The following is a 22,164-nucleotide window of genomic DNA, read 5'->3' on the forward strand; positions in this document are numbered from 1 at the left end:
TGCTAAGGCAGATGTTATCTTTCCACAAAGTTTTTGAAGCATTTGGTATTTTTCCTTCCCTTTATGGGTCTTGCTAAAGTGGAGTATTACATTCTGACAGGTTGGCAATCTGAGGCTGCAGATGGTCACCTGGAAAGGGGTTAACGTTCCCAGGGTCTACCACATGGAGTGCATGTGGGGCATCAGGCTGGGGTGTAGGTGCAGCACCATGCCCCGCTTCTGGACCTGCATTCTGTGGGTGTGCACGAGACAAAGTCGGGGCCTTGAAGAACTGGAAGCCCAGGGCTGCCAACAGGCGGCATGGTTCTGGGTAGATGGCACAGCCCGTCCTGGGTACTTCTGCCCTAGCTTGCCAGGTGGAAGCGATTGCTTGTGTGTTTGACTGGCACATCTGTGAGAATTTTGGGTGTTTATTTTCCTGCTGTCATCCCCAACCCTTTGCAATTCCCGGTGTTTTGCTGCGCTGCCAGTTGTTTAAAAGACAGATTGCCTGCGGGTCCTTGGAAAGTTCTGAAGCCACGTGCATGCCACCCTGAGATGTTCTTGTCTCAGGTTGTCTGGTCACATGCAGGCTGACCAGTAAAATGATTGGCTGTGCCACTAATGCATGCACCCCCAAGCTCACATGGGATGTCTCCTAAACAGTTGCTCATGGTTTATCTGATCCCCCAATGTAGCCATGTGTTCTGCGTTGCCTGTTTTCATCAGGAAAACAGGATCGGGAAGAGAGTTGCCTTCCTGGCACATTAGCAGGAAGCTGGGCTCAAACTAGTGCTCCAGCATAGCATGCTAGTGTCATAGGTGGCTGCTTAACCAACTGCACCACATTGGTGTCCCCCCTTCCCCCCGCCTTCCAGCCTCTTAAGACTTCCATGCTAGGGACCAAGTTGCCAACACGAGAGCCTCTCGGGGGACAAACTCAAATCACATCCAAAGTGTGATGTCCTGGGTGGGAGCCCAGCCACCTGCCTGAGAATCCAGGACTTCTCTGACTCTGCTGCTCACAGCAGGGGTCTCATCCAGAGACCAGAGCTGCACCAGCCACTCTGGTGGTCGCTACCCCTTCCCACGGTCCTGCTCCCCACTCTCAGGGCCCAGTGTCCTGCCAGGTGCTCCCTCCTGGAAGCTACACCTGCTATCTTTGCACCTGCAAGCCTTTGCCTCAGAGCCAAGACAAGGACAGCGAGAGGTAGAGCTGCTCCGTTTGGATGACAGCCGTTGCCATTTGGCCACACTGCTCTGAGCTGCTGTGCGGGCTGAGGTATGGGAAGGCGCAGTATGGGCTTGGTGATGTGTCAGACATGTATCTTTTTAGAAACTGCCTGCACATGTGTGTCTCTAGCCTTCTGGGCCTTACTGCTGAATCCTTACCCCTGAAAGCCTCTAGAACATTCCCAGACCACTGCAGACCCCAGCAGCCCTGTGGACCCAGCTGCCTCAGGGCTGGGTGCTAGAAGCCATGGTCATTGATGATTTGCTCTGGAATTGAAGCTTGGCTTGGTGTGGCCTTGTTCTTCCCTGTGTGGTGTTAACAGGGCAGCTGATGCCCTTTACCTGTCCCCTGGGCTCATGGAGACACCCAGAAAGCATCGTTCACAGACCTGATACTCCACAGGGGGAGGAGCTCTGCTCGGCATGACAGTGAGATGTCTTCCTGAAACTGAGAATAAAGCTTACTGGCCCTAGCAGCCATCTGTCAGTGCCCTGTCAGAACAGCCTGTGGTTAGACTTGGTTGCAGGCCCTTCCCTGGCCATTTACAGTGGGGAGGGGGGGAGGGGGTGAGCCTGGCTGGGGGTGGTCACCCTATGCCTGGGGCCACCTGAGCCCTCACCTCTTGGGGAAGTATCCAGCTGGGATCAGGATTTTTTTTTTTTTTGGACCTCAGCTGCCAGGAGTCAATTATACTCCTGGAAGAAAACCCTGGCATTATCCCTGGCTCTGTGGGGTTCCACCCTTATTTGTTGGTTTGTTTATTCCTCTTTTGCCCCCACTGTCCCCTTCCCTCTATGGGCAGATGTCTGGTTCTTTGTGAAAGTTTTAAGTGCTGGGGTCCTCCATGTGGGTGTCAGAGAGCGGTTTGGCCCTCACGGAGCCAACCTGAGGGGGTTTTAATGAAGACTTAAGTTCTTGAGCTTGATTTAGTTGTTCCACATTCATTAAAAATGTCATAGCATTGGGCCTTTGGTGCAACAGATGAGAGCACTGTGTGGGAGTGCCACATACTGTAGTGGTGAGCATGGTTTGATGTCCTGGCTCTGCAACTGATGCCAACCTCCTGCTAATAGACACCCTAAGAGGCAGCAGGTGTTGGTTCTAGTAGTTGGGTCCCCATACCTGAAGAGAAGCAAGCTATGTTGGGACACACATGCAAGGCAGAACTAGGAGGACACTGTCTATGGCCCTGGGTCACAAGTCCAAGCAGGTGATAGGGACCAAAATGTTCAAACCATCACCTGCTGCCTCCTAGGGTATACTCAGCAGGAATCTGGACTCAGGAGTCAGAACATGGACAGAAACTCAGACACTGACATGGGCTGGTTGCATTTGAACTGCGGGGCTCACTGCCTGGCCTGGTCTCCCCTCCTTTAAGGGCGCTGACGGGAATGGCCTTGCTCAGGGCTGCCTGTTCAGGCACCCTCCACAAGGCCTGTGCCTTGGCCGGTTGGGTCAAAGGCACTGGATGGTGCCAGCTGGTGCTCTTTGCCCTGGTGAGCTGTGAGGCCTTGATTGTTGTGCAAGGGGAGAGGTGTGGACTGGTGACAAGGCAGCATTTCAATGCCTGGTAAGGAAGGGGTGCCTCTGGGAGCGTTCAGGCCTGTTGGGGGGTATCTCAGAGTGATGGGTGACAGCTGCCAGGCCTGGAGGAGGAGCGGGACCTTTCTGAGCTGGTGTTCTCAGATCCTGTTGGCTCAGGGAAAGGGGAGGGGTGCGTGTTGGGGCTCAGACAGTGAGGTGTCTAGGGAGTGGTCGTTGGTGCTGTAGGGACCGTGTGTGCAGATGGCTTTCTCCTGGGCTGTTCCTGAGTGCTGAGCTGCAGCTGGTATTACTTCTGGTTCAGTGTGGCTGCTCCCCATAGCCGCTGGGCTGGAGTGGGACAGTTGGGTGATTGGGTGTGTGCACAAAGGACCTTGGAGGCAATGTGTGAAACAGAGCTCCTGAGTTCCTGACCATATTCCTGTATTCCCCGGCGCGAAAGTGGGGATGTTAATGCCTACATGTGTAAGTGTGTGTGTGTGTGTGTGTGTGTGAGTGTGAGTGTGTGTGTGTGAGTGGGCACAGAGGGCCAGTGTCAAATCTGGTGGCCTTGAATGAACAGATAGGAGGTCATGCTGGCGACTACAGCAACCTGTGTTGGGGCCAATGGCAAGGGCACCAAGATGTGTGGGTGTTGCCCTGGTGCACAGCACTTATGTGCATGACAGGAAACCTGACAGGATGTGTGCATAGGTGCATGTGTGAAAGCAGGTACAAGAGGCTGGCTCTCATGTGTATGCGTGCCCTGGCACTGATGGGCCTCCTTTTTGATTCCCTAGGACCTCACAGGACCATGCTGCTCCTCTGGGAATCTGCTGGAGCCTGGCTAACCCTAGCCATGACCCTGGCCCTGGGCCCGGGCCGAGGTGGGGCTGTCCCGTGGCAGGACTGCACAGGGGTTGAGTGCTCGCCGCTGGAGAACTGCATTGAGGAGGCGTTGGAGCCAGGTGCCTGCTGTGCCACATGCGTGCAACTGGGCTGTGCCTGTGAGGGCTACCAGTACTACGACTGCGTGCAGGGCGGCTTCGTGGATGGCCGGGTGCCTGCCGGCCAGTCTTACTTCGTGGACTTTGGCAGCACCGAGTGTTCCTGCCCACCTGGGGGTGGCAAGATTAGCTGCCAGTTCATGCTGTGTCCTGAGCTGCCTCCTAACTGTGTTGAGACTGTGGTGGTGGCTGATAGCTGCCCACAGTGTGGCCAGGTGGGCTGTGTGCATGCTGGCCATAAGTACGCCGCTGGCCACACTGTCCACTTGCCACCCTGCCGGGCCTGCCACTGTCCTGACACTGGCGGCGAGCTCATCTGCTACCAGCTCCCGGGTTGCCAGGGCAACTTCTCGGACACAGAGGAGGGTGACCCTGAGCGACACTATGAAGACCCCTATAGCTACGACCAGGAGGTGGCTGAGGCAGAAGCAGCAGGCACCCTGGCCAGGGAGGTCCAGGCAGGTGCAGGGGTTCCCCCTGCTGCTCTGGAAGGCGGAAGTCATCCCCTGTCCACCCTGAAAGCCAGCCCCTGGCCAGTTGCCCTCCCCAGGCCCACGGCAGCCACTGCCCTAGGGCCCCCAGCCCCTGTACAGGCCAAAGCCAGAAGAGTGACAGAGGACAGCAAAGAGGAAGAGAAGCAGATGGCTGGCACGAAGCAGCTCACAGCAGGTGGCCTCCAGCGGTTAGATGCTCCGTCCACCACAGCCCCAACGGGCCCCAGTCTCCCTGTCCAGGAGGAGGAAGAGGCAGAGGCCGGGGCAAGGCCTGAAGAGAACCTCATCCCGGAGGCTGAGGTCACCCCCGACAGTGCCAGGCCTGAGGGGGCCTTGCCCTTGCCAGCATCAGGCACAGCTGATCGGGTTCCCTCACCAACTGTGCCCAGCTCTCCTGATGACCCAGTCAAGCCCAGCACCCAGCCTGTCCTGTCCACGACACCGCCTGACACAGCCCAGGTCCCACCCACCCAACGAGTGCCTGAGCACCCACAGGTTCTACCTCGTTCCCGGGCAGTGGTGGTGGCAGAGGACACAGACCCCAACTCTGTCCATTCTGTCCCCAGAGGAGACTCTGAAGGTAAGACTTCCACTGCAGGACAGTCACCAGGGCTATAGAGCCAGCTTGGCCTTGGCAGCTTTAGGAGTGGGCAGAGCAGGTGGCCAGGGGAGGTGCCTGTGGGAGGAGGGCATGACAATCCTTCTCCTCCTCTAAGTGTCCTATGCAGCCTGGCCTTGTCACCCTCTGGGCTTCCTCTCCTGTCTCGCAGCCTCCACTCCTTTGCCCAGGGCGTTCATGCTTGTTCTCCCATGTCCCTGGGGCTCCTTCTTTGCCTCTATCATGAGCCCTCCATGAGGTGATGCCCCTCCTCCACCTTCCACATTTTCTCTGCTGCTGTCTTTCCTCTGGGCTGCACCTGAGCCTCCAGTGCAGTCGCCTGACTCTTTATCAAGGACGCATCAAGTGTCACATTTTTGATTCAGTCTCCTGGACGTCTTGCAGGGCCTGAGCACAGAACCCTACCTGTATCGGGTGACCCAGTGGGGGATTCTGGCTACTCCTCGCCCACCCCATTGTCTTCTCTGCCCCTCATTCCTGTCTTCTTCTGAGTACCCCATACACTCTCCTGTCTCTTCCAAGTGTTAGGTCCCGCTGTTCCTGGCTGGTTCTGACAGCGCCCCCTCCAGGGCCTTTGTGTCTTGTGTCAGTCACCCCTGTCCTCTCCAGCTGTTGCTTCCCCTGCTCCTCGCTTCCAGGAGCCCAGAGCTCCTTCCCCATGTTGTCCTCCATGTCGACCTTTGTTACAAATCATCTATGAGTAGGTCCTGGTGGTCCTGGGAAAGCAGGGTGGACCAGTCTATACTTAGTCCCTCAAGCCAAGGGCTGTGAGGGAAGATATCTGGGAAGGCTACCTGGAGGTGGGAATTAAGGTTAGGTTAGTGTCTTTGGGACTTGCCCCTTCTTGCCAGCTCCTTGTCCTACTGTCTGTGGTGCAGTGGCCTCAGACAGTTCCATTGTTCAGTCTGGGCTCTTATGGTGCTTACTGGTCATGGATTGTGTGTGTATCTGTGCACGAGCATTAAGGGTGAAAATGGGGGGGGGGTTAGGGGACTTCCCCAGATCTGCAGGCCCCTATCCACTGATGGCTCTGCTGAACAGAGCAGGGCAGAAAGAGGCGTGGCTGCTGACTCTGGGGTGCGTCCCCCACCACACTCCTGTAATGAGGAGCATGTGTGTGGGGAGGGCCTGCAGCCTGGCTGGGGAGCGTGTGCGTGCCGTGTGTTGGAACCGCAGCCTTTGGGGTTTCCAAAACAGACGCGGCCCCTGCCCTCGCCCCCGCCTCTTAACTGCCAGAGGCTGCTCTGGGGTCTGGGGCTTTGGAATCCTGAATCCTGGAGAACTTCTTTGTTCTCAGGGACCCTGGTCTGGTTTATTTTCTCTGCCCTGGGCTTTCTCAGACAGATTTTGGGGTGTGGTCTTGGGTGAGGGCTGCTGGGGGATTCCCCCCTCCCTCACTGAGTGCCTCCTGACTCTATGCCCCTATCCCATCTGAGGGCTGTCCTGGCTGGGGCTGCAGCACAGGCAGAGGTGCAGAGACCAGAACTGGCAGTGTGGATAGGCAGCTGCAGCTTTCTGTGTGCTGAGAACGGAGGGTGGGGGACTTTGGACTGGGTTGGGCTAGAGTCCAGCTTGATAAATGCCCACTGCTCAGGGTCTGCTGTTAACTGCCAATGCACAGGCTCTGGCCTCATGATGCATGGAGCTGGGCAAGTGGATCCCTATTGGATGCCTCAGTTTCTCCAACTGTTAGCGGCAGAAGTCTCTGCTTCCCAGGGCTGCGGTGGAATTCCATAAGCTCATTTGTATCAGGTTCTGGGATCAAGCTGTTGCCTGTTGGGTAGTGAGGAAGGTCTGCAGTGCCCAGTCCCGTGCCCTACAGTCTGAGGCCCCTCTGTGTCAGTGAATGAGGCTGCACAGCGCTGCCCTCCTGGCCTCTCTGCGGGGGGAGGAGCATCTGCTGGCTGGATTCATGCAGGGATCTCTACCATGAAGATCGTGGACTTCCCATGGTGTGATTTGGGTGATGGAGCTCTCAGGATGATGGGTTGTACCACCCCAGGGAAGTGGAATTTGAATCTAGAGTTGCCTGGCTCCTGTTCTTGAAGGGAAGCCTGGAGAGACCCTGGTGATGCTGGAGCCTGCAGTAGGGAGATGCCAGAGAGGCTGCTTTGCCCAGCCCAGCCCAGTCCTTAGGTCCTGCTGAGATGCAGGTGATGGGGCTGGAAATGAGCCCCTCCCAGCCAGGAGCCTGAGGCCTAGGGCCTGGAACCTGGAGCCTGTGGGCCCAGGGCGTTTCCAGCCACTGCCCTGGTCTCGCCTGGGGCAGGGGTCCCCTTGAGCCAGAGCTGTGCCAGGGTTCCAGGCTGCCTCAGCTGGGCCCTCCCTGCCGCTGAGCACGTCCAGATGTGCCTAATGGAAGCCACATGCCCGGCTCCCCGGGCCGGGGAGAAGGAACGGGCGTCTGTTGTGGCTTGGGGGCTCTGTGGGGGGCGGCTTCTCCCCAACCCCCGGCTGGCGCTCCATCTCACTGCCTTCCTGGGCTGCATTGGAGAGTGGAGAGAACTCCAGGGCAGGGGAGAAGCTAGAGGCAGGTCCTGACCAGGAAGAGGCCCCACTGTGACCTCTGCGGGCCCCAGGAATGTGTGGCAGGCAAGGGGCCCCTTTCTGGGATCTCATATAGCAAGCTGACTTAAGAGAGCGGTGAGTCTCTGAATGCTGGGACGTTCAGCTAACAAAGGAGCTTGTCCAAGTTCAAATGGATGTTTGTGTGACTTGTAAAGACCACGTGTGTAACTCGTGCTGGGCGTTGAAGTGAACAGCATTCATCCATGCAACAGCACCATCGGGTACTGGGGGAGGGAGAGAGCCTCAGAGTCAGGTCCCTTCCCTGTGGCTGCATGCTTGGAGGTGTAATGTCTTCACCCTGACAGCCAACAGCTGAGTGTGTGCCTGACTGGCTGGGACTGACTGTGTGGAACAAAACCCAGCATAGGTTCTGCTCTTGAAGAGTGGGAGCTTAGTGGGACAGGTGTGAAGTGCTGAGCTTTCTAGGGCCTGAATGATGTGCAATTGTGGGGATCAGAGAGGGCTTTCTGGAGGAGGTGATGGGGAGTGGTGGGAAAAGGGTGCTGCTTGCAGGTCCAAGGCAGGGGCTGGCACCATCTGGCTCATTCTGGAGATGCTACCTCCAGTGTGGGGAGGAGGACCTTGCCCTCCTCCCCGACCTGTGGTGCCAATCTGAGCCTTTGGGGATGTTAAAACTGTGAGAGGGTCCTAGGAGTCCTCAAGCCCAGCCCAGGATCCTGGGCACCCATGGCACAGCACCCAGCCCCCACGAGGCGGGCAGGTGCTCCAGGATGCTGCGGTGAGCTTGGGAGGGACCCTCTGTCTGCTGGGATGATGTGCCTGGAGCTGGTCTCCCCTCTGTACAATTCCTGGGCAGGTCTGGCCCTGGCTGCCTGCTCCGATGTGCCTGGCCCAGTGAGCTGGATGCCTGATGGGCAGCCTGGAAGTTGCAGCTGACCTTCCCTATCCTGGGTTTCCCCTTCTGCTATTTTACAGCAGTGGCTTGAGTGTCCCTAGTTTTGGGTATCCTGGGGCAGGGCTAGTTGTGCTGGGACAAGTCCCTGTGGATACAGGGGATGGCCATGTGACCTGGGACCTGTGATGCTATCCTTGGCACTCCAGTCATCTCCTTGGCAGGGCAGAAGGGCTGCTATGAGCACCTATGGGTGCTGCCGCCCGACTGGAGCAAGTATTGTGTGGGGAAGTGCTGTGTGTGCCACAGATGCTTGGTGGTAGGACGATCTCCCAGACAGCCTCCCATCTGTGCCCCAAGGCTAGTCTTTGGTGGGGTATCAGTACACAAGCTAGGAGAGCATAGAGCTGTTCTGGCTGATGGGTGCCTCCGTGTTTCCTGCTGGCCTGGCCCTAGTGTGGTTCCCAAGGGGTTGTGGTTCCCTGAGCAAGCCCGGGCGGCACCCATCTTACAGACAGGAGGACTTATCCTGGGGCGGGGGCTCCTTGGGAGGTCCTGGCGGAAGGGATGGGCTTGTGGCTGGGGAGCGGATCTGGAGCGGGGAGTGGAGCTCAGTGACCTGGGGCTGGGGCCCCTGTATTTGCTGCCTGGGAGAAAGTGGACACCTTGCACAGCTGTGATTGTAGCAGGGGTCTGAGGCTGGGGCTAGGCTGGTGATGGATTTCTTGGTTTTAAAAGTTGACTCTGTTTTCTTCCAGCTGGCTTTGGGGTCTCATTTGAATGCTGCAGAGCTCCCCATTCGGAACAGGCAGAGCAGCAGGTTTGAATTTCTTCAGAGCTATGCAGACATAAGCAGCTCGGAAACATTCCCATCACACCTCACGTCCTGTAGCAGTCACCTTCTGTCCCCTCCTTCTCTGCCCCTGGGAGCCTGCCTTCCAGGTCTATGGATTGGCAGGGCCCAGCTGGGAGTCACATGTGCCTGTCTTCTGTGGCCTGGTGGGCCATTTTCCAGGCTTAACCATGTCTTTGTATGTGCTGGGACTTGGCCCCTTCCTGTGGCTGCATGCTCTCCCATCGTATGTGCACCACCTTCTTTCATCTCTGCAGCCGTGGTGGACGTCGCGATTCCAGCTTTGAGCTCTGAGGGATGTGGCGGCCATGCTGTGGTACGGGCATGCTGTAGTATGGAAAGAGGACGTGTGTTTTCATTTCTCTGGGAAAACACCCTGGGGTAGGACCTCTTGTTAGCTGAACCACCAAACCATCCTGCAGTGTGGCTGTGCCATTTTGCCAGGTTCCACCAGCAGTGTCACGGCTTCCCATGTCACCGTGTGTCTGTGTGTACCTGTTGTCGTGGCCACCCTTGAGGGGCATGAGCTGGTGTCTCATTGTGGTTGTGATTTGCATTTCCCTGACAAGATGCTGAGCATCATTTTGGATTACTTTAGAAAGTCCCAGCAAACACAGTTCCCAGCACATGTTCCCCGGCAGTGGTAATGCCATCACTGTGTCACATGATCTCTAGAGAACCCAAGTGTGCCCACTGCGCCAGGGAGGAAGAACATGAAGAAGGCAGCTGGAACCTGAGTGTTGCTCTGAACATGATTTTGGCGGGGGTATCTTGGGGACTCCCTGGGGTTAGACCATATTTGAGAGCCACTGCCCAACAGCTATGGATATGCACAGAGATACAGCCTGCTCTGTTCCATGCCTTGGTCGCTTAGCAGCCATCTTTGTCACTGCACGTCAGTCCTTGTCACGACCTGCTTCTGGGGTTTATAGCAAGGTCCAGGTTCAAAGGACAGGCAAAGTGTTTGACAGAGTTGTGCTTCCGGCCCTCTTGCTGGTAGAGCCTAGGGATGTGCAGGGCCTCTTCCATGCCCTGCCCCAGCATGAGATCATGGAGGTCATTGTGTGGGGGCCACACCCTTTGCCTGCTGGCACCTCCTCCAGCCTGTGCTCAGCTTGCGTAGCTTCTGTATTCTTTGTCTGGCAGTGTCTGGGCCAAGGCGAGGCTTCTGTCTGGCTGTGGTCAGCACCATCTGGACTAGATTCTTCCAGACCCTCCGCCCCATTGTGGTCTCTTGGTCTCTGAGATGGGGGGAGTCAGGACTGTGGCCGATCACTGGGGGCTGTGTGACCTCAGGTAAGCGACTGGCCTTCTCTGAGCCACAGTTTCAGCATCTGTATGGCGGGTGGATTATCTCAGGTTTCCTTAGAGAGCAAGTAAGAATGGTAGCCAGCACAGATGGCTGCCTGGGGCTGTGTGGCCATAGGACCACTGCACTCTGATGGGTGGGGCAGAGACTTGAGTTGTTTGTTTAGGTGGACAGATTTGTGTGTTTTTGGTTGGCCAGAAGCTGTCCCCTCTGTCAAATGAACTAAGGCCAAGCCTGTTGGGTTTGGGTGGGGGTACTTAGCCACTCACTTCCTGACCCCCACCCACATGTGTGTCATCCAGCTGCCTCCAGATGTGCAACTCAGCGCTGCTTGATGGCTGTTCCCGCCCCAGGCTGTGCTGAGCCTGCACAGCCTGGCTGTCAGGCTTCCATCCCTGAAATGAAGGGAGGGCACACTGGCCACTCAGGCTGCCTGCCAGAACACCTGTCTGTCACCTGTAGGGTGTGCATGGAGTATGTGCTGTGTTCTAAACGTGTGTGCATTCTTGCGCATGCACCAGCCCTCCTGGCCTCAAGACACTCCTGTGGGGATGGGGGACATGCTCTTGTTATGCCTATCTAATGGACAAGGTTTTTGAGGCCCAGCCAGGTTAAATGCGTTGTTCAAGGACCATGAGGCTGATGAAGCAGAGGTTTGCCAACCACTGCTTGGGTCCTTTGTTCCAGATACTTCCCAGGCTGGAGAGCTGAGAGCCATTCTGAGAGTGGGCCTGGGCAGCAGGGCCCTGCTTCCCGTGGGAGAGGTGGTGCCAAGGGCCTCCATCCTGCCTTCTCCGCCCCCCACTTCCTTCCTACAAGCTCTGCCCAAGAGCTGCTTGTAGGAGCTGCTGGCCTGGATTCTGGACATGTGGCTCTCGCTCCTACCTGCTGCCAGCTGGGATGTATGGCTTGGGGCAAACTGGGCCTCCTTTGTCAGTTGGGGTGGGGTGCAGTCAGGGCCCCACAAGAAAGTCTCTGCTTCTCCCTGCCTGGGGTGCGATGGTCAGCAAGTGGGTGCAGTGGTAGCTATGTCATGGGGGTGCAGGAAGTCTACACCCTCCCCAGGGAAGCAGGAAAAAGTGTGGGTTTGCAGCTGCCCTGCCAGTGTGGTCAAGGAAGCATCTCTTGGGCTACACTTAGTGGGCACAGACAGCACCTTCTGCCCAGCGATTCCCCCTGGGGTTGGCCTGTTTCTGTGGTCTTGGGAGTTGGAAGACAGACCTGAGCTTGGGATTCCTTCTCCTTTGTCCACCTTGCAGACCTCACAAAAAATGCAAACAGCACTGGGGGTGTTCAAGGAAGGCCTCCCCAGGGTAGGCAGGGGTAGCCTCTTCCCCCAGCTCAGGAGTAGCCAGGCTGCTGGGGACACGGGGCTCATGCCGGGCTTTTTCTGAGCTGTTTGGTCAGGCCTTGCAAACATCCTATCCACAGGGGCCCCCATCACCTGCCCCTGCCAGGTGTGCACATTTCTCTTCAAGGTTTGCAAAGCCGAAACTCTTGAGGGCTTTAAAGTCGGGGCAGGGGCGTGTCCTGAGAGGTGGTGACCTCTGGACTGGATTGTTCTGGGCCCCATTGTCTTGTAATCAAAGAAGGAAGATGTGAGACACCAACAACCCTCCCTCCCCCGGAATCTCAGAATCCTTTTTCTAACAGAAATTACCTGAATGGGTGATACCTGGCTAGGGTCACCACCAAATATGAGGCACAAAAGGGGCAAACAGCCCTCTCCAGGGCTGCTCCCCCCGCTCCATCCCCGGTCCAGTGTTTTGAGATTTCTTCCAGAAATGCTCCATGTGAAAAAACAAACGACAACATGTTGGGCTCTAATTTTTTTTTTTTTAGAAACATTCAGAGATTTGTTCCAGAACCTTGCATGCAGATCTGACTCCCGTGAGAAGGTGTAGAAGGTGGTGTGGGTGTGACATCGGGTGTTTCATGGCAAGGTTTCTGGAAGGTTTCTGGGTCCCTGCAGCGAGTGTCCGTGACGCTCTTGTCCATGCTCATGGGGAGCATCTGGCAGCAGATCAGGTTCCTAGAAGGGCAAGTGCTGGGTCCAGTGCTCTTACTTCAGTGCATTGAGTGTTTATCACTGAACAGGAATGTGGTAGCTTTGGAGTGTGCAACTCAGTGCCGTTAAGCACGCTTTCTAGAACTTTCTCATCTTCCTCTGCTGAAACTCTCACTCCAGGAAACCCCAATTCCCATCTCCCTCCCCTAGCCCGCTGCATCCTGTACCTGCTTTCTAGAAGTCTGAGGGGCCTGGGACCTTGGCGGCCTGGTGTTGTGTGGTGTCAGGCATAGTGGGGCTTTAGGCTGCCTGTTGTCTCCAGCTCTGCTTCTCTTGTAGGTGTTGGGGATGGAGGAGGGTGAGGTGGGGGGAGTGTAGTTGAGTCAGGCAGAGGTGCAGCAGGAATCATGGCGGCTCTCAGCCTTGCCCTCTCTCCTGCACAGTTGCCGCCCCCTTTACCTTGATCGTCCCTGTTCACTCCACTCCCTTAGACTTTCCTCACCAGAACAGTCTTGCCTTGCTTGCCCTGTTCTTGAGATTCGTATGCGTGCGGTGCATGTGCAGTGCATGTGCAGTGCTTTCCCATGGCTCGCTCTGCATCGTCACCTGTGGGTGTAGCACAGCCCAGGGAGTATGCAGTTCTGCCTTGGTGGATGTTACCCCTGTCACTCGGAAGGAAATCACAGGACCTAGCTTTGCACATATCCCACATCTCCTGGGAGCAGGCATTGGTTTCCTCAGGGCCACTGCAAAAGGCAGGTTTGCTACCCTGGTCTCACTGCCTGCCGTTAGGCAGTGAGTGTGGGGGGCGTCGGGAAGCTGGGGTCCTGTCAGGTCACTGTGAGTCCTGGAAGGCCAGGGCTGGGCTGTCACGTCAGGGCATTACCTGCTCACATCCCTGGAGTTCCTTCCCTGGCATACACCTTTTGCAGAACAGCCCAGTGGGGGCAGCCTAGGCTGTGGGCTCCTGTCGCTAGCACATTCATTGGGCTGCTGTGTCTTTGCATGGTGATTCCTTTGTGAGTGAACTCATCCATCCAGAAAGTCATCATGGACGCCCTGTCTGTGTTCGGGGAACTGGGGTGCTGCCTTTCCTGAGACCTTCTTGTTTGCCTGCATTCCTGTTTTGCAAAGGGGCCCTGGGGAGGGGCCTTCTGTCGGTGTTACAGGTGTGGGAGTGGCAGCTAGAGGATGGATGGCTTGCCTGAATCTCCTAGACCAGGAGTGATGGGCCAGATGGCAACACTTTCCCAGGATGGAAACTGCTATGCAGAGACGAGGTTGAGGGGAGGCGGCTGCAGAGGACTTAAATTCTTCCTGGTTACTGCTGAAGCCTCGGGCCGTGTGCCTTAAACTTGAAGAGGACAAAGGGCGATGACCATGAACTTCTTGGTCTTGATAGTAGCTTTCAGTGGGTTGACAGACAGGGGTCTGAACTGCAGCATCCAGCCCACATCTGCTCCATCTCAGACCTCTGCTATGCCCCCAGCTGGCAGCTGGAATCTTGAAGTATTTCAGACCTAGGCTTAGCCCGGGTCACCACCCTCCCTCTGGTGGCTGGGATAGGTATGTCCCCTGGCAGTGACACACTCCCAGGAGGAAGCTGCCTGTGATTCAGGTAGGCAGGGATGAGGACTGGCTCTGTGGTGCAGGGGTTAAGCCTCTGCTTGCTGCATGGTTCAAGTGCTGGCTGTTTCCAATCCAGCTCCCTGAGTACGCACCTGGAAAAGCAGCAGAAGATAATCTCAGTGCTTGGGTCCCTGAACCCACCTGGGGTTGGAAGGGCTGGAGTAAGACATGTCAGCATGCCTGCTGATGTCACCCCATTGACCCCTGCTCCAAGTAGGTGATTCTCCCAACATCTGGGTCACAGCTTCAAGTTCCTGTGTTTGCAGAGGAAGAAAGGGGGATGGAAAGACAGCCAGTAGAGTGGCAGGAACCTGGTCTGTGGTCCGGGAGCAGCAAGGGAAGGCATTCCATCTACAGGAGTACTGGGCCACCTGGCTGGCTGCTGCTGGTGAGCAGTGAAGGTGACCTGCAGGATAGGCTGCCCTGAGTCGCCTGCCAACAGACACGGTGAAGCTGAGGCCTGAAGACAGGACCTGGAGCTACAAGACTAGAACTCCCCACCTCATCTGTGAGACATGAAAAATGACCTGAGGGTTCAAGTGCTGGGACCTGGGCCTGGCTTGTGGCCAGTACTCTGAGCTGTTGCTGTTATCCCTGTTGGACGCCCATCTCCAGCCCTCTGGCAAAGGCCCAGGATCTTTTGCAATTGCTTAATCCCAGTAAGGCGGATTTGGGAAAGGGGTTGGGAGGAAGGATTCAGTCCCATAAAAACTGGAATGTTGTGTGTTGGAACTGTGTGGAAAAGGGACAGGCTGTGGGGGTGGCAGGCGTGGCCAGCTTCCTGTCACCAAAGTATTCAAGCAAGGGGAGACTCCCCCATGCCTAGATTGTAACAAGAGGGGCTGGGATGATGGCCGTGGAGACTCCAGCACTGACTGCAGCATCTGGGCAGGGAGTGGCAGGGCCCCGCATGGCACCCAGCACTTCTGAGTCCTGGGCCTGGCATGTCTGGGCTGTGCTTGGTTCACATGGTCCATGGTACTCCTGCCTGCCCAGGGTCTGATCCTTTTCACCAGTGTTCAGGGAATACCTGTGTCAGGTTAGGTGCTGTGCTAGGGGCTGGATTGTACCTCCTCACCCCAACATGGCAGATGGGATCCTGTCACCTCGGAGCTGGGTCTGTGGAGGAGAAGACGAGCCGTTAGGGCCCCCTGTGTGTGCCGGACAAAGGCTGTCTTGGGGCTGACCTGATCTTCTAATCCTGCCTGAGAAAGCAGGAACAGGAAGTGGGCCCTGCCCCGCGGTTGCATCTTCTGTTGACTGTGGCTCCTACCTTGGTGCCTGATTCCTTCCACACTCTGCTCTGTTCCTCTCCTTATCTGTGTGTTTCGATTTGTAGAACTTAAATATGTATTTTCTAACAGAGAAAGACCTACCTTCTTTTGCAGAAAGATACCTGGATGTTCTTAAGCTTTTTCTCTTGAGATGAATTTTCACATCAGTTTGAGGGATTCTGTGGTGGTTATGCTGGGATGTTGGGACTGCACTGAAGTAGATTAAAAAAAAAAAAGATTTATTTGGGGCTGACATTATGGCATAATGGGTGCACTCGTTGGACCCCTGCATGCACATGGGAGACCCAAATGGAGCTCCTGGCTTTGGTCTGGCCTACCCCTGCCGTTGCAGCCATCTGGGGAATGAAACAGTGGACGGAAGATTTCTCTCTCTGTCTCTGTTCTTGAAAGGCAGAGTGATAGAAAGAGAGAAAAAGAGATCTTCCATCTGCTGAATCACTCCCCAAATGGCCACACTAGCTGGGACTGGGTCAGGCCCAAGGCAGAAGCCAGGAGCTTCATCCAGATTTCCCATGTGGTGGCAGGGGCCCAAGCACTTGGGCCATCCTCCTCTGCCGACTCAGGTGCATTGGCAGGGAGCTGGATCAGAAGTGGAACAGTGGAGCATTTATATGGGATGCCTGTGTTGCAGCTTGTAGTTTAACCTGTGGTGCCACAATGCGAGCCCTGAAGTAGTTGAAACAAGGGACTCGCATCTTCAGATCCTGACTGTCCTCACACATGTGGCAGGCATGGTTAGTAGAGTCCTCTGCACTGGATGGCCACATTCTCTCAGCTGCTTTGATGGCGCACACTCGCCGTGCGTTCATGCCTAGTGGGGTTCTTTAGGACTTTTTCTGCTGACTTTTCTGGTGCAAAACCAGGTTACTTCTGTGAGCATTTTGGCTTTATTTTTGGCCATCGTATCATAGAAATTAGTCTTAATCCTTGTTAAGTTTTGTTTCCTGTGGATTCCCTAGAAAGATGAAATAGCACCTGCGCACAGGGACACTGTTCTTCCTCGGCAATCCCTCTGCCCTTTCCTCGCTTTTGTTCAAGGTCTTTGTTCACTTTTGTTTAAAGCCAAGTTATTAGATATTATTACAAATTAAAAATGAAGTTCTTGAACATGTCGAATGAACTGACGTGGAACACTTTTCAAAGCCATTAGAGGTGTATCAAGGAAAACAGGCTTTGAAGCAAGCATGTGTGTACTGACCAAAAAGAGACATCTTCAAACCTGTCCTGCCCAGGTAGCGCAGGTAGTTCTCGCTGGCTGGGCAGCAGGCAGAATGCAGGTCCTGCCTTAGGCCTCGCCATTTCTTACTGCTGCTCCTGTCTTAGCTGGGCTTTCCTGTGTTTGCTTCTTGGATAACAGAACCGCAAACCATGGTGGAGGTGGTCTTGGGACTTAGGAATTCACAGCAGGAGGAGTGGCTGCTGCTGTCTCTGCCATCTGTGGTCTGGGGCTCCTGGGATTCCGTGGGTGATTGGATCTGTCTTTGGGTCTCCTCTTGTTTTCTTTCCCTCTTCGTGCCTCCCTCTTGGCTGCTCTCTGTGGTGATTGGGGTGCTTGCGGGACTCCTGTGTATGACCCTGGAGCCCTGAGAATGGATGTTGCTGTGGTCTCTTGCCTGCCGTGGAACCAGATGGTCGTGCCTGGCTGTCGTGAGCACTCCTCATCCCTCCTCTCTGCCCCAGTTCTGAGGACCTTGCATGGAGGACCCTGTGATGTGGAGACCATCTGCAAGGTCCCGGCTGCTGTCCTACTGGACCAGGAGCCCCACCAGAGTCAGGAAGGTCAGCTCCCTGAACACCTTTTCTCCTTCAGTGATATCCGGCTTCACTCCCTGCACTGCCATGGGGCTTCGTGAGGAGTCTTCTTAGGGATTGTATGATCCCAATATGTCTGCCTGGGTGTCATTCCTGTGAGTGAAACCATCTCCCTTCCCTTGGCCACTTGGCTGTCCCCAAACCTTCCTTGTGATGACTTTCTTGTCCCTACTGGCAGGTACCCTAATCATGCCCCTCTGCCCTTGCACCCTCCCACCCCCTGTGCTGCTGTCCATGGTGCTGAGCTTGATGTCTGTACCACTGAGGAAAGGGGTGGTGAGCTGGGGTGGGGGTTGAGGGGGTTGCTGCTGGGTCTCAGGCTCTCTGGTCACTTTTGTGGTGATGGTGAGTGGGGTCAGCTGGGCAGCTGTGGCTCCTCCCACGATAGTAGTGGGGCCACTGGTGGGGCTGTGCAGGGCTCTCTGAGGTCCACTGTCTGCTCCAATGGCTGAGCAAGTTCCTTTTTTTTTTTTTTTCCCTACTGTATTATATTTGCCAGTGTCACCATCTGTGGCGTTTGTGTCATAGTAAGGACTTTGGGTGGAGGCCCATGGAGTGTGGTGTTTGTTGGTTGTTCCAGGTGGCCGACAGTAACCGGAGTTTCACCCCTCTTGCTGCTGCCACCACAGAAGCAGAATGGTAATGGTTGTCACTGAAGGTCATCATCTCAGTGTTAGTGAAGAACAAGCAGAAGCTTGGGGAGGAGCATGGACTGGCTGTGCGGTGGGGCGGATGAGGCAAAAGACCCATGACAGGCTGCTGCTCTCGCTGCCACTGTCTTCCTGGGTGTCTGTCTCTCAGCCAGGCATGTGTGGGTTACATGAGTGGCTCAGGTTGTGCGAGGCTCCTGGAAGCGCTCCACCTGGGTGGCCATCTAATCCCTGCACAGAAGGACGTGGAGTACTTGTGGGGGGAACCAGTGCCTCAGGGTGGGGCTGACATACATGGTCAGGAGCCATCCAGCTCAAAGGGATTGAGTCCATTGTGTTGCCTCTGCTCTTGGGTGTTCTCCCTGAGCCCGACCCATGTGTCACCACTGTCAGAACTGCAGGGATGGATGCTTGGGCCAGCTGCCCACTTCCTCCTTTCCTAATCTCATCCTCCTATGTGTGTGCTTTCTTCTCTTTGATCTTGCTCACCCTCCCCCCTCCTGGCCCGCCCTGGGTGACAGCTCCTTCCATCCAATCTGTACTTTCTGTTCTTTCCAAGTGTGCTGCACAATGAGCCTGAGGGTTCTGTGTGTGGGATTTTTAATCTGTCTTCTGTTGCATCTCATTCAGTTCCCCTCCCTCCGAATGGTGTGACATCTGTGTGTGTGTGTGTGTGTGTATGTTTGCTGTCCTCCACCAACATGGGCACCAGGAGCTCCCCTGGGGGAGTTGTTCACATCCCTTCCTGCTACCATTTTCTTAGCTCCTGTCTCGCCATGGTGTCTGAGGTCAGGCCCTGTAACAGCAGAACCTAAAACAGGATGTCTCATGCATGTGTGGGTTCATTTGGGGCCACTCCTAAGGATAGACTGTCTAAGGAGTAGACAACAGGAGGTGGGCAAAGCCATGGTCTCCACGAGGTCTGTTCCCACAGGAGCTCGGCAGAGACTGGGTTATTGGCTTTGTTCCTCTCAGCCCTTGTGGGTAGGGCTCAACCTGCCAGGCGCTTCCCCAAAGAAGGTGTGGCTTGTAGGTTGTCAGTAGCCAATTGCCCTGCAGCAGGGTAGCTATGTTTCCTTACCTGGTAGGGGGAGTCTGGGTGGGCACCAGCAGCACCTGCCATCCTGGTGGCCCCCTGATGCTCCCATACCTCCCTGTGTTGCTCCCACAGGCTCCACCAAGGACCTGATTGAGACGTGCTGCGCAGCTGGACAGCAGTGGGCCATTGACAATGATGAGTGCCTGGAGATTCCTGAGAGTGGCCTGGAGGGTGATGTCTGCAGGTAGGGAGGGCATTTTGGAGCCAGCAGAGCTCCTGCCTGGCAGCCTGCCCGACCCCATGCTTCCAGGTGTGCCAGGGCAGTGGGATGCAGCTGTGGTGAGTCATCAGGCTGGTCTTTTTACAGGGGTGGAGAGTACAGGATTGGGCCCTCACTTTTTCCAGTGCCCAGCCCCCACTGCTTCCTTCAGAAAATGTTTTATTACTCAAGCTGTGTACCTATTCCTTTCCTTGCTGCTGTCTCACCAAGTCTGGACCACCTAGGCCTTAGCGTGTGTACTCTCTGGGTCCCAGGCGTTGCAGCTGCATGACTCTGGAGCATCCTTACATCTTTAAGGGATGGGGAGCTCACCCCCTCGTGGAGGCTGCCCCTACCCTGTACCCAGACTTTCTAGAACTGGGTCTCCCTGGCCATCTTGGTAGGAGGATCTCTTTGTGTTACCCCCTGAGCATCAGTGTTCCACAGCCAGGAGGCTTTTCACTTAAGCCTGGAAGTGAAGCCCACTTGCTGCAGGCTTGGGCAGGTGCTTGCCTGTTCTGAGCCTTGGTTGGAGCTTCCTCTGTGCCCTGGGGGCTGGCACGCCCCTTGTGGAGGGACCTCCCGAGTTGAGCCATGCCCTGTGTTGCAGGACAGCCCAGAAGCAGTGCTGTATCTCCTACCTGAAGGAGAAGAGCTGTGTGGCTGGTGTCATGGCGGCCAAGGAAGAAGAGGCATGCGGGTCCGAGGACGGCGACACCTGTGGCTTCTCCCTGTACAAGGCAAGCTCTGTCTGCGGCCAGCCTGGATCCTCGGGGTGCAGGAGCCTGAGGTCCTCCCCGGGAGTGATGTTCACACCTTGGGTAGGGGGTGGGGATGGAGTCTGGGCCCATTTTGGGAATTAGGGACACAGCCTTGAGACAATCTCTGCTCTCCCTCTCTTTCGTATCAGAGATGACCCAGATGAGCTCGTTGCTGTGTGTTGTATTGGGGGTGAGGGTGCTAAGGAGGAGGAAACACTATGGAGGCTGGAGCATGACAGGCTGGGGACAGCTTCCCCGGGAAGAAGACTTTTGCATAAACTCTGGTGAACCATGGGCATGCCTGCAGGATGTTGTCCATGAAGCAGGAACCACCCATACAAATGTCTTGGGGTGGGAGCTTGGTTAGCTTGTCGCTGGAGTGGAGGCCAGTGAGGGGGGCACTGGGCAGGTCCTGTTCATCATCACAAAGCCCCTGGGTCTGAGTGAACCATGCGACTAATGAACTTGAGGGATAGAGTCTGCGTCATCTCTGGTAGTTGTGGGGAGTAGTACTGAGTGGGTATGCCATGCAGTGGGGCAGAGAAGGGAGGGACGCCCTCGGGCAGTGAGAACGGCATGAGGCAGGTGCGAGTGGTTCAGCATCTCTAACTGTAAATATGTAACTGTAAACTCTTTTGGGGCCCCCGGGGGCTGTGGGAGGGGGTTCCAGGAGCTCAGTTTTGTTTTGCAGCCCACACAGGCTCCGGGCGGCAGGGCTGGGGCATCTGTTTGGCTCCAAGTAATGGAGACCTGTTGGCAGCCTTGGCTTTTCTCTCACTTGCTGAGTGCTGGAGGTCAGGGCCAGAGGAGTGAGCAGCTCTGTGACATGGCACCTGCTGTCCTGTGACTCTGCTGGCACTGGTCCCTGGCCTCATGGCCCAGGGTGGACCACCCAAGCTCCAGGCAGAGGTAGGAGGAAGGGAGAAATGCTCTCCATCATTCAGTTTGCCATGATTAGCATCAAAATGTCTTTATTGGAAAGGCAGAGTGATAGAGCGGAGGGAAGAAAATGAGATATCTTCCAGCCATTGATTCACTCTCCAGAGGGCCAGGTCTGGGCCAGGCTGAAGCCGAGGAGCCAGGAGCTCCACCCACGTCTCTCCTATGGGTGGTAGGGACCCAAACGTTTGCACTGTCATCTGCTGACTTTCCAAGTGCATTACAGGGAGCTGCAGCATAAATGGCACTCTGCTTAAAACTCATGGGCTAGAATTTAGTCCAGCAGCCATACCCGGCTGCAAGCGAGACTGGGAAATAAAGTCTTTCTCAAGATTTAATTATTTATTTTGAAAGGCAGATTTAGAGAGAAAGAGAGAGATCTTCCATCTGCTGATTCACTCCCCAAATGGCTGCAGTGGCTGGAGCTGAGCCAACCTTAAGCCAAGAGCTTCCTCAGGGTCTCTCATGTGGGTCCAAGGGCTCAAGGACTTGAGCCATCCTCCACTGCTTTCCCAGATCATAAGCAGGAAGGTGGGTTGCAAGTGGAGCAGCTGGGACACGAACTGGCATCCATAGGGATGCTGGCATTGAAGATGGAGGAGTAGCCCACTACACTACCATGCCAGCCCTGGTGATGTAGCCATTGGGTGTTCCACTGAGAAAGAAGAAGGGGAGATAAACGCTGGGGCAAGGGAGAGCTGGCTGACTGCAGCCAAGAACAAGGGTGAGTTAGGCAGTGGGGCATTTTGGGAAGCATCATGGAAGGGGCCTCATTCTGATTTGGGGAGGAAATGGAAAGTGTTAAGAAACTTGCGGTATCTCTGGTCATGGCGATAGTGACAAAGGAGGGCGAAGTGTGAGGAGATTGACTTATTCTGGTGGTGATGGAGAAGGAGCCCTTGTGGCTGGTGTCTGCAGAGCCTCATTTCTGTCTTCACAATGGGCCCGGGACCAGCTTCCTGTCCTGAACCTCAGTTTCCCAATCTGTACAGTGGGGCACTGATCTAGTCCTGGGGGGGGCGGTGCGGGGAGGTGTCATGGTCCTCACTCAGCAATGGTAGAGATGCGAGCTCAGGGCATCACCTGGCTCCTTCCTGCTGGTGACCAAAACCGAGGCCCATGCTTAACCTGATACAGCATCTGAGGTCAGCCAGGTACTGGTTGCTGGTGGGGCTGGCATGCCTGGTGCCTCCCTTGGGCTGGATGGGTTTGGGTGCTGCCTCTGAGGTCACTGGGATCTGCTCCATGCAGTCTGGCAGGTGCTTGAAGGCTTCCATGGGCTTGTGTTGTGCAGCCAGAGGCTGGGCAGGGCTGTGAGGCAAGTAGACAGGGACC

General features: G+C 55.8%; 1 protein-coding gene across 2 annotated transcripts in view; it reads left to right on the top strand.

The window, feature by feature from the left end:
* Positions 1–3,548: 3,548 nt before the first annotated feature.
* The window catches only part of FBLN2 (fibulin 2), a 35,045-nt gene continuing 16,429 nt past the window's right edge, over positions 3,549–22,164 (top strand). For both annotated transcript variants that reach the window (XM_040994926.1, XM_040994927.1), the window contains exons 1-3: positions 3,549–4,815; positions 19,003–19,114; positions 19,740–19,869. In XM_040994926.1, the coding sequence (XP_040850860.1) occupies positions 3,549–4,815; positions 19,003–19,114; positions 19,740–19,869 (1,509 nt within the window). The remainder of the gene's footprint in view (positions 4,816–19,002; positions 19,115–19,739; positions 19,870–22,164) is intronic.

This window comes from Ochotona curzoniae, unplaced genomic scaffold (assembly GCF_017591425.1).
Source record: "Ochotona curzoniae isolate NIBS_2020 unplaced genomic scaffold, NIBS_Ocur_1.0 contig_908, whole genome shotgun sequence".
Classification (NCBI taxonomy): Eukaryota; Metazoa; Chordata; class Mammalia; order Lagomorpha; family Ochotonidae; genus Ochotona; species Ochotona curzoniae.